Source organism: Anas acuta, chromosome 6 (genome assembly GCF_963932015.1).
Source record: "Anas acuta chromosome 6, bAnaAcu1.1, whole genome shotgun sequence".
NCBI lineage: Eukaryota > Metazoa > Chordata > Aves > Anseriformes > Anatidae > Anas > Anas acuta.
The window spans coordinates 5517812-5531085 of NC_088984.1; the positions used below are offsets into that span (position 1 = coordinate 5517812).

Here is a 13274-nt window from a genome sequence, read left to right on the forward strand (position 1 = left end):
AGTGGTAGTTCATGAAGATGCAAGATTAGTATACCATTTGAATTAATAAAATATGATCCATGTTTTGCTGATGGTCTAGAGTAAGATATGCCTTCTGGACTAAAGTTAGTGAGATTTCAGTATTGCTACTCATAAACTTAATAGGACATTTTCAGTTTTATCATATGTTTTTTCTATAAAAAAGGCATTATTCAAAAAAATGTTATTTGTAACGGTGAGGGGAAAAAAAGAAACACAACTCAGTGCACAGGTAAAATACTATGACTGTAGCATGACAAAATGCATGAATAATAGTATAGTCTGAAATATTTTGTGCATATTTCCACTGCAAAGACTTTACCTGAACAAAATTTGGTTTTGTTAATATTAATAAATTGATGACAACACTCATTTTTAGTCAGGATTATACTGTTAAAATTTTGCTGCCTCTTGTGTCTTCTCCTCTGTTATGTTCTAGGCAGTAATTCTTGTCAGTTAAACAATGGTGGATGTTCCCAGCTCTGTTTACCTACATCAGAAACCACCAGGACCTGTGTTTGTACAGTAGGCTACAACCTTCAAAAAAACCGCATGTCATGCAAAGGTAAAACTGCTTTCAGTATTTACTTTAGCTAACTTCAGTTTTATGGGAACACTGTAAGCAATATACAAAGAAACTTTATTTATTCATTTTAATTCATTTAACCATACTTAATATGTATGATTCAAGCTGCAACAGAGAAAGAGGAGTGTTTACTGTGGTTAAGACAGAATTTCAATATGACTTTTAATTTATTCTTTTAGTTCTGCATAACTTTTTGTGGAAGCTCTAAGGAATATTTTTCACATTTTTTCCTAATGCAGACAGAAAAGCAGATCACCTGTCCCATCATTTGGTCAATATATATTTGATCTACACCATATGTTAAATCTAAATTACAGCCTGCAGTATTTGAAGTGTTTGATATCTACTGTTATTTTATTGCCCTTAGTATAAAGTATAATATAATAATAATAATAATAATGATAATAATAATAATAATAATAATAATAATAATACATTATTTAAAATAATATAATTATTTATTATATATCATATATTGTTATATATATTATATAATATATATTATGTGTTATTATTATTATTATTTTATTTATTTTTTTTTCTATTTGAGGAGGAGAATGAAAACAGCTTACATCTGAAGTTTTACTTTTCGCCTGAATAATACAAAACAGTAAAAGGCACTATATTGTTGAGGTGTGCTATAGTTGTATACATTTTGTATTATTTATTCCTATAGGAATAAATAGGGAAATAAATAGGGAATTGCTGCCTCATCTAACTCATGATAGAGAATACGTGGAAACAGTTAAGCAACATGAATGTGGCTTTTCTACTACTTCAGTGCTTGTCATATGTAACTTAATAACATGGTCTTAACATTTTTTATTTATTTTTTCTAATATAGTTCTTTTAATTTTGCTTCAGATACTCATAACTTGCAGTTGTGGGTTAAAGTAAAACTGCCTACATATTGTGTATCTGAAGTTTTCTTCCTTTATACTGCATTCTAGATATTAACAGATATTAGGACTAAATTTTCTTCTAATTTTAATTTTAACTATTTTTATTCTTTCTCAGACAAAAACTGGGAAGTACTGTTCTGCACATACATATTTGTTTAGTATTGCTCATTTCATTTGCGAGCTAGGTTTCTTATTGTTTAACGAAATTTGGTAATTCTCTGTCTGAAACTTTGTGGTTCATATTGTGTTCTATGAGCTAGCTTTTTACAAATAAAGAAATTTATTAAAAAATTTGTGAAGAAAAAGGAACTTTTCCTGTATCATAGTTGGACTTTTAAAAATTCCAAGTTGCATATCATCATGCTTTGTAATTTCCCTTAAACTTAGAAGTGTTCTATTATATGAACTTTGAGATTAATGCAACAAAGTACTTGTTATAATTCTATTTGTGGAAAGGTGTGATTCATTTCAACTGTTTCTTCCCACTTAATAGAAATAGATGCTTCTGGAGTGCAACACAAATGTAAACATTTAAAATACATCACATGCATTGTTCCCTTAAACTATGCATTTCTGTGTTGTCTGTAAGGGAAGTGTGCATGATTAAATGAGGTGAGAGGAATTTCATGCCTCAGAAGATAATTTATACAGTCTTGAGTCCTGCTTTCTACAAGTTCTGTAAAACTGTCCCTTGAATATATAAAGTGCACTGAAAATAATAATGCATATGATAAAGAATATATGCACTGAAAATATTCTTAAATTTCTCATAATTCAAAATACTTTCTTCTTAGCTTTATTTTTCATTAAAGCTAATTACTTAATTATAAGATGGTGCTTGCTTTAAATGTACAATGATTTTCTTCTATTGTAAAATAGAAGGAATGTGTATTTGTAATTTAATTATAAATATGCCATAATAATTCATGAATGTGTTTTCAAAGAGCTGGATTTATCATTCTAGAAAATTATAGAGCTGTATTGGAAAATTATGTCTAGCAAGTGTTAATTCCTCAGGTCTTGTTGATTAGGAGTCTCCATTTTGTTCTCATTACCTATTTGATTTTCCCCTTAGGTGTTGAATCGTTTCTTATGTATTCTGTTCATGAAGGGATTAGAGGAATACCTCTTGATCCAAATGATAAAATGGATGCTTTAATGCCCGTATCCGGAACTTCATTTGCTGTGGGCATAGACTTTCATGCAGGTAAATATTTTGTATAGTTTATCATATAAGTGGAAGATATCTTATCCCATTCCTATAAATGGGAAAGAAATAAAAACAAATAAATAAATAATTGTAACTATGTATGGAGGAAGTAGAAGTTGACTGTATATTGCAACAGAGTAATAAAATCATTAAGAGTTTTGAAAGAACACATTCTTATTGCTGAGCCCCTTTCAGTTCTGCAACAGTTAACCTCAGAAGGGACTTGAGACTTTGAAGATTTTGCTTTTCTCAGAAGCAGAGTCTTTTAAATTCTTCATTCAGTTTTGTTGTACTTAGTGTGAGCTGGGAACCCAGAGCCACTGTCACACATTTTTCCCCAGATTTCTGTCTATAGTTTGTCTTACTCATGCTATCATTTCTATTAATTTCCAGAGTAATTTGGAAAATAAAACAGGTTTGTACAATTATGATATTAAGTGACACCCGACAGACAGTAATGATGCACAGTTCTGTGCAATGTCATCCACTTTTATAAGTGAACAGAGTCTATAGCAGAATAAAGGCCAGTTGCTCAATTTGTATTCCTATTGCCTTGTTTTCCATGACATGGGTTTTCAGTGGTTGAGTCCTACTGAGAACATTATGTTTTATTGAGATACACAGGACTTTGATTATTAGCATAAGAGAACCCCTGAAAATTGGTGTCTTAATAAAATTAGAGGGGCTTATCACTCGGATCATTTAGATCTATCTCCAAATGTAAACTGGAACTCAGCAAATGTTGTAATATTATTTGTATCTGAAACCCACAGGGATCCTTATTAGTTTAGTGCAAATTAATTTAGTGAGTATTTTCTATGAGTCCATTTTCTGTGTTTTTATTATGTCACTATCAAATTTCTATTTTTTTTCTAGTTACATTTTTTGCTACTGCCAAAATTTAATCTGAATGATTACTGAAGGAAATGACTATATAGTCAGATTGGCACTGCAGTTCTTCAGAGCACTGAATATTCTGGAACTAAAATGATAGTGTTGATAACCATTCCTTTGTTTACTCTGACATATTACTGAAGTTTTACAGTTAATCCAAGAATCCTTATCATATTTTTTCTAGGTAATGATACAATCTATTGGACAGACATGGGTTTCAACAAAATTAGCAGATCTAAACGAGACCAGACATGGAAAGAAGACATTGTCACAAATGGCTTGGGAAGAGTTGAAGGCATTGCAGTGGACTGGATAGCAGGTAGGTGTTTACCTGCTTGAGGTACTGTCATGATTTCTGACAGTATGCACTTTCATTTCAGCTCAAGACTAAATAACTTGATTTGCTTTCAATAATTTAGTTTTTTGTTGTTGTTGTTTTGTTTTTAAACATAGTACAACTGTTTTTTTGTGTGTGGAGGTTTTTATTTATTTATTTATTTATTTGATTTGATTTAATTGGGGGGGGGGGGGGGGGAGGGGCAGGGAGGAGGAGGAGGAGTTAGTTTTATTACAGCCAGGAAAAAATCTTTAAATATCTTGGACACTATTTCATATATCAACAGTTTCAATTATGACAACCACAAATACAAGTTTATACTTTAAAGCAGAAGGCTGACTAGGACTGGAAATTAAAAATATTAGATGCATGTAATTTAAAATATAGCAGTTAGTTTTTGGTCTTAACTTAAACATTTAAGATTAATTTCTCAAGAATTCACTTTTCAAGTAGTGTTTGCTTTTTCCAGTAACTTCATAATATTTTTCCTAGGTAACATATATTGGACGGATCATGGCTTCAACTTAATTGAAGTTTCCAGACTCAATGGCTCATTCCGATACGTAATTATATCCCAGGGTTTGGACCAGCCAAGATCTATTGCAGTACATCCAGAAAAAGGGTAACATTACTGTGGCTATTTGTATTTCTTTTAAAGTCAGCATGTTAGCACTGAAGCTTTTAGGAATCAGAACCTGAAAGGATTGTACTGGAATATATTGTTCTGTAACTAAACATGGGTGGAAGAAAATGTTCTTAACATATGCTGAGATTTTTCATGAGTCTCTGTCTAAATGAAGTACTGTATCATCTTTTCACAAGTTTTTATCTTCTAAGATAATCATTTTAACAGAAGTGTAGACATTGATTGGAAACTTGATAAATCTGTTGAGTACTTCTCAAGTTTCCAGCAAATCCAAAAAAGTCACGCTAGGTAATGAAGACCTCAGAGTGATGCTGAAATAATAGAATGGTGTAATCCTTTACAGTTATAAATTCCAGTGTCATGTAACATCATCATGCACAATGAAGGAAATTGCCCAGGGTAGCTGAGAGCTATGTTAAATGAAGCACATGGGTAAGAGAGTGTCAAAAATTACATCTGTTTTCATCCAACTGTTTGATAAGAGTACAGACTACAGTGAAGCACTAAGGCAAATACAGAACTTTCTGTCCCCTTCAAGCTCCAAAGCTATTGTTAATAGAGTTACAAATAATGCAGAAGCAGTAAATTCTGCAAAGAAATCCCATCTTTTCTTCATTGGAACATGAAATGTGCTTTGTGAGTCGATTTATGACTCAGTGGATATAAATGCTACAGTTATCCTGCAAAATGCAGGCCACATTATGTGTATCCTCTCAAACCTAAAGATGAAGATGTGTCACTCATTTTCCTCAGCTTCAATCAAACGAGTATCACAGTATGTTCAGGAAAGCAGTCTCTATACTCAGTTAGAGGAGTCTGCAGGCCTAGTAATGAAGAATTCTGACTTCTCAATGAGTCCAGATTGATACCATTGATGCGAAATGCTGCCTGGATCTTTGCCACAATTTCCTTTATAAGAATTTAGATGTAGTGATCTGTGTATTCTGCAGACTAGGGAATTCAAACTAAATGTATTTAAGAGTGAAGGTGAAAGCAATAGTGAGTTTTATTTTCTGCATAATATAAAAGCTTTTGCCACAAATGATTACAGCTATGTTCATATAGCACCACTGGATGCTTGGCTGTATCTGCTAACAGTTTTGGATTTATGCTGTTCTTCAGGATCTAGCTAAAATATTTTTGTGCTTAATGTACCAGAACATTTGTGGTCTTCTGTTACAGAGGAGGGGAAAAAATAAAAATAAAAATTTTTAAAAAGCCTTTGCAGAAAAGTACACATAAACCTGATAAAATTATTCTGACCAGAAGGGTAAACTTCACGTCTTCAAAACACAAATAGGTATTCACACCTTACTTACAGATTAGTAAATACTTTACATGTCTGCTAGAAAGGTACACTTTTTGTGAATGCAGGTAAACTTGGACTCTCTTTTTAATACTGTGTCACAACATCTCTTCAGATGTCTCCAATCAAACTTACTTTATACAAGTAGGACAGCAAAGTTTTCAAGGTGGAGGAAAGATGTATCTTTATGTGGGGAGATAAATGCCTTCTTAGCCTCTGCGTTATTGTCATATCTCTTTCCCTTTGCCAGGCAAAACTTTCAAAGGTGTTCTTTTCTCCCCACTCTCTCGTTGCCCTGACTTCTCATTTTTTCATTTCTCTTGGAGTTTGAGTTGACAGCTATAAAAACGGAGAGGAAAATAGCAGTTATTTCATCTCATTGAATCTGCCCATTATACCAAGATATGAAGCAGCCAGCATTCAGCTGGTTGGTAATGTTATTTATATTACTAGGGAAAAAGTTAAGAATGTGTAGTCCTACAAAGGAGGGTCTTTGTCCCTCACCAGGTATACTTATTCATTTAAAATATATTGGGCTGATTTTTTTTTCTTCCGTACAGTTAAATAGCAGTTTTCTGATGAAGCTCAAAATTGTGATTGAAATACGGGGTTAAGGGGGGAAGAGGGGGAGTATGAAATATTTCTCAGACTTTGAAACTACTTCCTTTGAAGACATTTGAGGAACTTGATTTGTGTTTGGAGGGATGGATATTTAAACTCTGACTTAATTTTCTTCACAGATATCTTTTGAAAGTTAATCCAGGACTGCATCAAATTTCTGCCACTTGCATCTCCATGTTAGCTACGTAACATATATGGGGTAGTTCCTAAAAAAGTTGGTGTGTTATCTTTTTGCCAGGTGTTTGGGAATCTTCTAGATTCCTTTAACCTGCTAGTTAGTTATACATACATCACCTGTATAATCACGATGTTTTTAGTAGGTATTAGATGTGTGCACTTGCTTTGCAGTAATTTCTTTATAATTTTCTTTGATTTTCCCAAGCAGTAAAGCTATATCAAAGAACTGCATGTTGACTGATTATTTACAGTTTTAAGAATGACTTCATAAAAAACATCTGCAAAGAATCTGTCTAAAAAATATGTTATCAAACAAGTGTTAAAATACACTCATCCTCTAAAGGTTATACGAAGATACATAAGCCTTATTATGCTTTTAAAATACCTACTAATGGTACATTCATTTTGTTTGCTATTGAAGTACAGTATTACACATTTTCATCTCTTTATTTTGATGCTAAATTTTAATTGGTAATTTCTGCAATATTTTAGGTATTTATTTTGGACAGAGTGGGGACAGACTCCTTGCATAGGGAAGGCACACTTAGATGGGTCTGAGAAGGTTGTGCTTGTGAGCCTGGGGATTGTGTGGCCTAACGGGATTTCCATTGACTATGAGGTTAGTTTCTTTGTCTTCCAGTATACATTAAAATGTACAATATTTGTTATGTTTCATTAAAGTCAATTGGTTTATCGCTTTGCTGTAATCTTAATAACTCTTAATGAAAAACTTGGACAAGACTGTTGATGTTTCCTTTAAAATTTATCTTTAGGAAAATAAATTATATTGGTGTGATGCTCGTACCGACAAGATAGAAAGGATTGACCTTGAAAGTGGAGGGAATCGGGAGATTGTGCTGTCAGGGAGCAATGTGGATATGTTTTCTGTCGCGGTGTTTGGAGCTTACATCTACTGGTCTGACAGGTAATTTATTTTTCATAAGTATTTGAGTCTCAAAATGTTATTTCAGTGCCAGGTGTTTCACCTTTGTAGGATTAGCCATTCCTTAACAAGGTCAGAGAATGGATTGCAGAAAGTTACACAGTTTCCAAAGAAAGGGTATTTCTGATACTGAAAGCTAAGCATATCAGCATCATAGATGAGACAAGGTTTCTTCACCTTCTGTTAGGCAAACTCTCCACTGCCCTTCAGTCATTTGTTTGGTGTGAATTAGTTGAGGATTGTTGATCAGACATCTTCAACTTTTTTGGCAGAGCACATGCAAATGGCTCTATTAGAAGAGGCCACAAGAATGAGGCCACGGATGCTGTGACCATGAGGACTGGCCTTGGAATAAACCTGAAGGAAGTGAAAATCTTTAATAGAGCACGAGAGAAAGGTTGGCTGTTCTTAAGGATACTATTACGTGTTTCAATTACTATTGCCTGGTACATTTTATGTATACTAAAGCATACAAAAAGTTAAATAATCAATGATTTATGGCAATAAATTTTGCAATATCTCCACATTTACTCTTAAAGTTGTTTGTGTTTTGTTTTGTTTTGTTTTTAGCTTAAGTTAATATACTAAAAAACTATATATAGTACAATTTCTACTAAAATCCTTCTGAGTGTTTTCAGGAGAAAGTCTAAAACCAGAACAAATTGTATTGTTCCTTTTTGTTTTCTGTAGGAATGAGATAGACCTTAAACTGTGATTTAAAAAGCAACAATCTCAGGCTGTCTCAAAATTCTGTTGGAAAGCAGAATTTTCTTTCACGATTAGAAAATCCCAGCCTCTGTCTCTCAAATATTTATTTCCTGAAATTCCTTGGTTTTCAGTCCAGCAATTTTGTGTGGGAAGAGACCTTGTAAATAATTGGATTTCATTGGAATTTGATTTGTTTTGGAAATTGAAGAGACAAAAGTTATCATATACTCTCTGTGATTTATGATATAAAGATAAAAATGGCTGAATTTTATTCTCCACTAAGAGTAACCTTTCTTTTAGATTTCTTTTCTTTCCTAAAATTCTAAATCAATAGAGATCTTAAAAAACAAGAACTATTTTGTGAGAAATAGAGACGTGATTGTATCACCTTTGTAAACAATATCTTTGTTTCATGTATTTGTTTCGGTTATCAAAAGTGTTAAGAAGTCTACCAGCAAATGGTAATGATTTCCTCAGAACAAACTGCTACCAGGAAATTCAGCCCAAATTATGTCTATATATATATATTCATATATATTTATATTTATATATTTATATATATATGTATATATATATATTCAAAATCACAGAGAAAGAAAGTATTACCATGAAAAGATAAACTATTTAATACAAATATTTCTAGTGTTGGTAGGGCTCAAAAGTTGCTTTAATCACAACATCATGTATCTGAAGACCTTGTTTTTTTATATATATCTTTCCTAAAAAACTGTATTAAATATGAAATGTAAAATAAATCTGTTTCGAAAGAAAACATTTAACAATCAATAAGATAAACAGTCTTTTCATTTTTTTCTTAAAAAAATAATAAATAGTTTTAATAACAATGAGCACGTGTATTAATTTTATTAAAGATTTTTGCATGCAGTTTCACCGTATTGTAGACATAATATTTTATGGATAAAAAATATCCATAGAAAATCCATTTCTTTTGACTAGGCTAGAAATAGTTAATGTCTGCTTGCTTGGAAGGGCTTTGTATTTTAGGATTAGGAAAATATAATTGGATAAAATGCTTAATTATATGTAATGATTTTATTGGTAGCTTGAAATACTCGATTGCATTAGTAATAGGAGAAATGGTTACTGAGGCTAAAAATCTTTTAATGTTAGTTTGAAAAACATAACTGAATGATGAATCTTTAATACATTTTTCAAATTTTACTAGGGTACAAATGGTTAATGTCTTTTGGAGGGGCTGTCAGTGAGCCAGAAGGACAAAAGGGAAAAAACAGGTGAAAAATATTTTTTTGATTTTTTTCTATATAACTCTATTTTATATATACATATATATATATATTTAAGTTTACTGAACTAGAAGTAGTCAATGCTCCTTAAAAAAAATCATAATTAGCTAGTCTCCTGACTTTCTAATTAAAAAAAAAAAGGAAAAAAAAAAGGCAAACAAAAAAGAAAAAAAAAAACAACTACACAAAGAACCTGTGATGATTGACAAATGATTAATGCTTTTTTTTTTTCAAACACCTGTTTTACCCTTTCTGATGAGCCAGCCCTGCAGTGCTAAGCGAGTGATTTCCTACTTTCCTTCAGTGCTGTTTGTAAGGATACGCCTTAATTAAACTGTTTTTAGAGCTGGCTGTTTTTTAAGATACTTACAGCTGGTGAACTGTGGAAGCACTGAAATTTTCAAAGAGAGATTTTAGAAACTTGAGAATCTCTTTCATGTATTTGCCTTTCTCTCAAACTCATCCTTCCAACCAGATATTAACATTTCTAGCCTAATAAAAACTCAAAAACTTCTTCAAAGAGACCACAAGTGCAAATGTATACAGATAATCTCCCAATATTTTTGCATGACTACACAGGAATATTTCTCATGGAATTTTGCCTAGGAACTCAAAATGCAACATTTCTAATTTAAAGGGAAAGTTAACTCTCATCCCCCATTACTTTTGCTTTAATGTATCTTCAGCTTGAAATGTAGCACTTAGAAAATGCAGTCAACAAAGACACTACTTATTCCCCGACAATTATAATGGTTTTCTACCAGAAAACAATTTATTGAGACTGTTTTTTTTTTCTTTTTTTTTTTTTTTTCTTTTTTTCTTTTTTTAATATCTGGAAAAAAATCAGAAACGGGAAAACTGAAAGAGCTGAGTTGTTGTATGGAAAATGCTGTCAGAAACAGAAACTAAATTATCTAAACTAACTATAATTGTATTTCATACATAGTCCAAAAAAAAAGACAAAGGAAAATAGGTCCTAATTATTGACAATTACTGTAATTTTAAATATGGCTTGAAACAAGTGAAGTTTATGTCATTGAATTTACTAATTTGACAATGATTATTTAATGGAATGCATTTGTCAGAGAGTAAGTTTTTAAAGTCAGGTTTTAAAAGAAAATAGAACAAAATGTTAGGAAACCTTGTTATTAAAAACAAGGGCCTGGATTGACACAGTTTTGTACATATTAATATATATGTTTTCATTTTGATAGAAATTGACTAAGAACAGTGCAGGATTCTGATGGTATCTAAATTTACTCTTTGCCAGTAACAGGTGTTTAAAAAAAAAAATAAAAATATTTCAAAGCATTTGAAACAGCTCATAGGTGTCTATCTAAGTCTTCATCTGAATGTGGAAGAAAAATCCATTCAATCATTATCTATTTATAAAGTATATACACGTGTGAATCGGAAAGAATGTTAATTAGTTATGTTTGCTAATAGATTGTTTACTTTAAAATTTACTTTGTCTATTTGTCATTGAAATTATATATTCTTTGCTATTTTGGCCTTTGATTTACCTGTACTGTAGATAAAGTTTAAGAGAAGAATCCTTGGAATGTGTAAAGTTGCATTCTGATTTAAGTTTGTTACTTGTAATTGTACAAGAGAGAGATTTATTTTTTCTTTTTTTCCTATAGGTACTAATGTTTGTGCCAAGAATAATGGTGGGTGTCATCAACTCTGCCTTTATCGGGGAAATGGACAAAGATCTTGTGCTTGTGCACATGGCTATCTTGCAGAAGATGGAATTACTTGCCTAAGACATAAAGGTTACCTGTTATACTCAGGAAGGACAATATTAAAAAGTATACATCTTTCTGATGAAACCAACTTAAATTCACCAGTAAGGCCATATGAAAATCCAGAGTACTTCAAAAATGTGATAGCTCTTGCTTTTGACTACAGTCTGAGAGGAAGAGGTTCTAATCGGATATTCTTCAGTGATGCACACTTTGGAAATATACAAGTTATTACAGACAACTGGTCGGGCAGAAAAGTGCTAATAGAAAGTGAGTAAAAAAATAATTTCACACTATATGTATTTTCTTTGAATAACACATATTAAGTCAAAAGTTGATAACCACTTGGCATCATAGGGTTAAAAATGCCAATAATGTTTTACTATACATAAGCATATAATACAACTATTACAATTTTTCCCTGTAAGATGAATTTAAACACTATCTTTTTGTATTACAACTTCAAAATAATTTATAGCAATCTTACGACATGTGAAGCATACTACTAGAAAAAAAAAGGGGAGGGGGGGTCATGATATTTCATTTGTATTATTGTAATTTTTTGGAGCTTTTCTAACAAACCTCATTATACATTGCCTAGGCATGAAAGTTCCGTTAGTGGGAGCGGAATACTGTAAGATACCTCTGCTGATATAACCGTTCCTCGGTATAAAAATATTGGGACCATGGTCAGTGTGTCCAGTTGACTCACCATTCTTGTAGTCAGTTCAAGAAAAGCAACTTGTACTCAGTGATTATCTGAGGCATACTCTAACCTATGAAATTGTCCTTTTCAAGGAGAGGCTTACTCAGTAACTTTGCATATTCACTTCATTCACCACGTTAGCAAGGGGAGTTGCTAAACTTGATGGTTTTTTTAGCTTCTAAATACTTGAGGCCTGTCACTCCTTAAGGAATCAACATCAATATCATCACAAAGTCTAGCATAACTTTTATTCAAAGTTAATGCAAATTTTTGTGGTTTGTCATGGTAAAATTCAAATTCAAGGAAAATCTGAATACGGATGTATGAGAACAATAGCCTAATATTAACCATCTGAAAATCTTACCAACAAAAACTACATTCCAGAATCATATGCTGCCTTAAATTTCTTGGCTAATATTTATTTTAGTTTATTATTTTTTCTAATATTTATATTCTAATAATGGTTTTAAAATATGCCATAAATCATTCATCTGTAATTATTTATTAGAAGCATATATTTACTATGGTTCTTCATGCTATTTTTTCAAATACTGATTGAGTTGTTTTTATTTTTTTCCACAGGCAATAGTTCATTTTGGTAGCCATTTTCCATAATGTCTGAAGTGTTTTATTGTTTTTTTTCTTTCTTTCTTTTTTTTTTTTTCTCCCTGTATTGTAGATAATTCTCATCTGAATTTCTACTGTCATGTTATATTGCCTGTGGCATTGCTACATTTAGCTATTTGTCTGGGTCAAACAATAAGAAGACAAAAGAAAGTTACTGGAAAAATTGAAGTACATTTGATGTAGAACATATTGCCCTTTGCTACTGCATGTTAACAAAAAAATCTTTTTGAAAAGAAAGAAGCTAAACAGCTGCAAAGTGATGAACTTATATTCTACAGTTTACACTGGATAATTGTATCACTGTGCACCTCTGCACTGTGGTTCTAAGAAGCTATTCCCAGTCATGAAAACTGTTCACATTAAAGAGTGGAAAAGCATCTTTGAATATGGTACAAAAGCCTTTTTTTAAATTTAATTTTGAGTTTTTATGTGCGCATATTATAGAGGAATTAATGATATCCATATTAAGATACAGTAAAAGGAAACTAAGCAATGTTGTCAGGATATTCTCATTACTCTCTGGAAAGCATTAAACCTAGAGATTCAGAGCTGAGATTAGCTCTACAAGAGAGACAGCCAGCTC

The 13274-nt window shown here is 31.8% G+C and overlaps 1 protein-coding gene across 10 annotated transcripts in view; it reads left to right on the forward strand.

Annotated features, from left to right (window-relative positions):
* LRP1B (LDL receptor related protein 1B) overlaps positions 1-13274 on the forward strand; it is a 666036-nt gene that overhangs the window by 500303 nt on the left and 152459 nt on the right. For all 10 annotated transcript variants that reach the window (XR_011098017.1, XM_068687099.1, XM_068687103.1 and 7 more), the window contains 8 exons: positions 458-583; positions 2582-2713; positions 3795-3929; positions 4440-4569; positions 7190-7316; positions 7471-7622; positions 7913-8037; positions 11257-11628. Coding sequence is in view for 9 of the 10 variants with exons in the window: in XM_068687099.1 (XP_068543200.1) it covers positions 458-583; positions 2582-2713; positions 3795-3929; positions 4440-4569; positions 7190-7316; positions 7471-7622; positions 7913-8037; positions 11257-11628 (1299 nt within the window). In the remaining variant the exon portion in view is untranslated. The remainder of the gene's footprint in view (positions 1-457; positions 584-2581; positions 2714-3794; positions 3930-4439; positions 4570-7189; positions 7317-7470; positions 7623-7912; positions 8038-11256; positions 11629-13274) is intronic.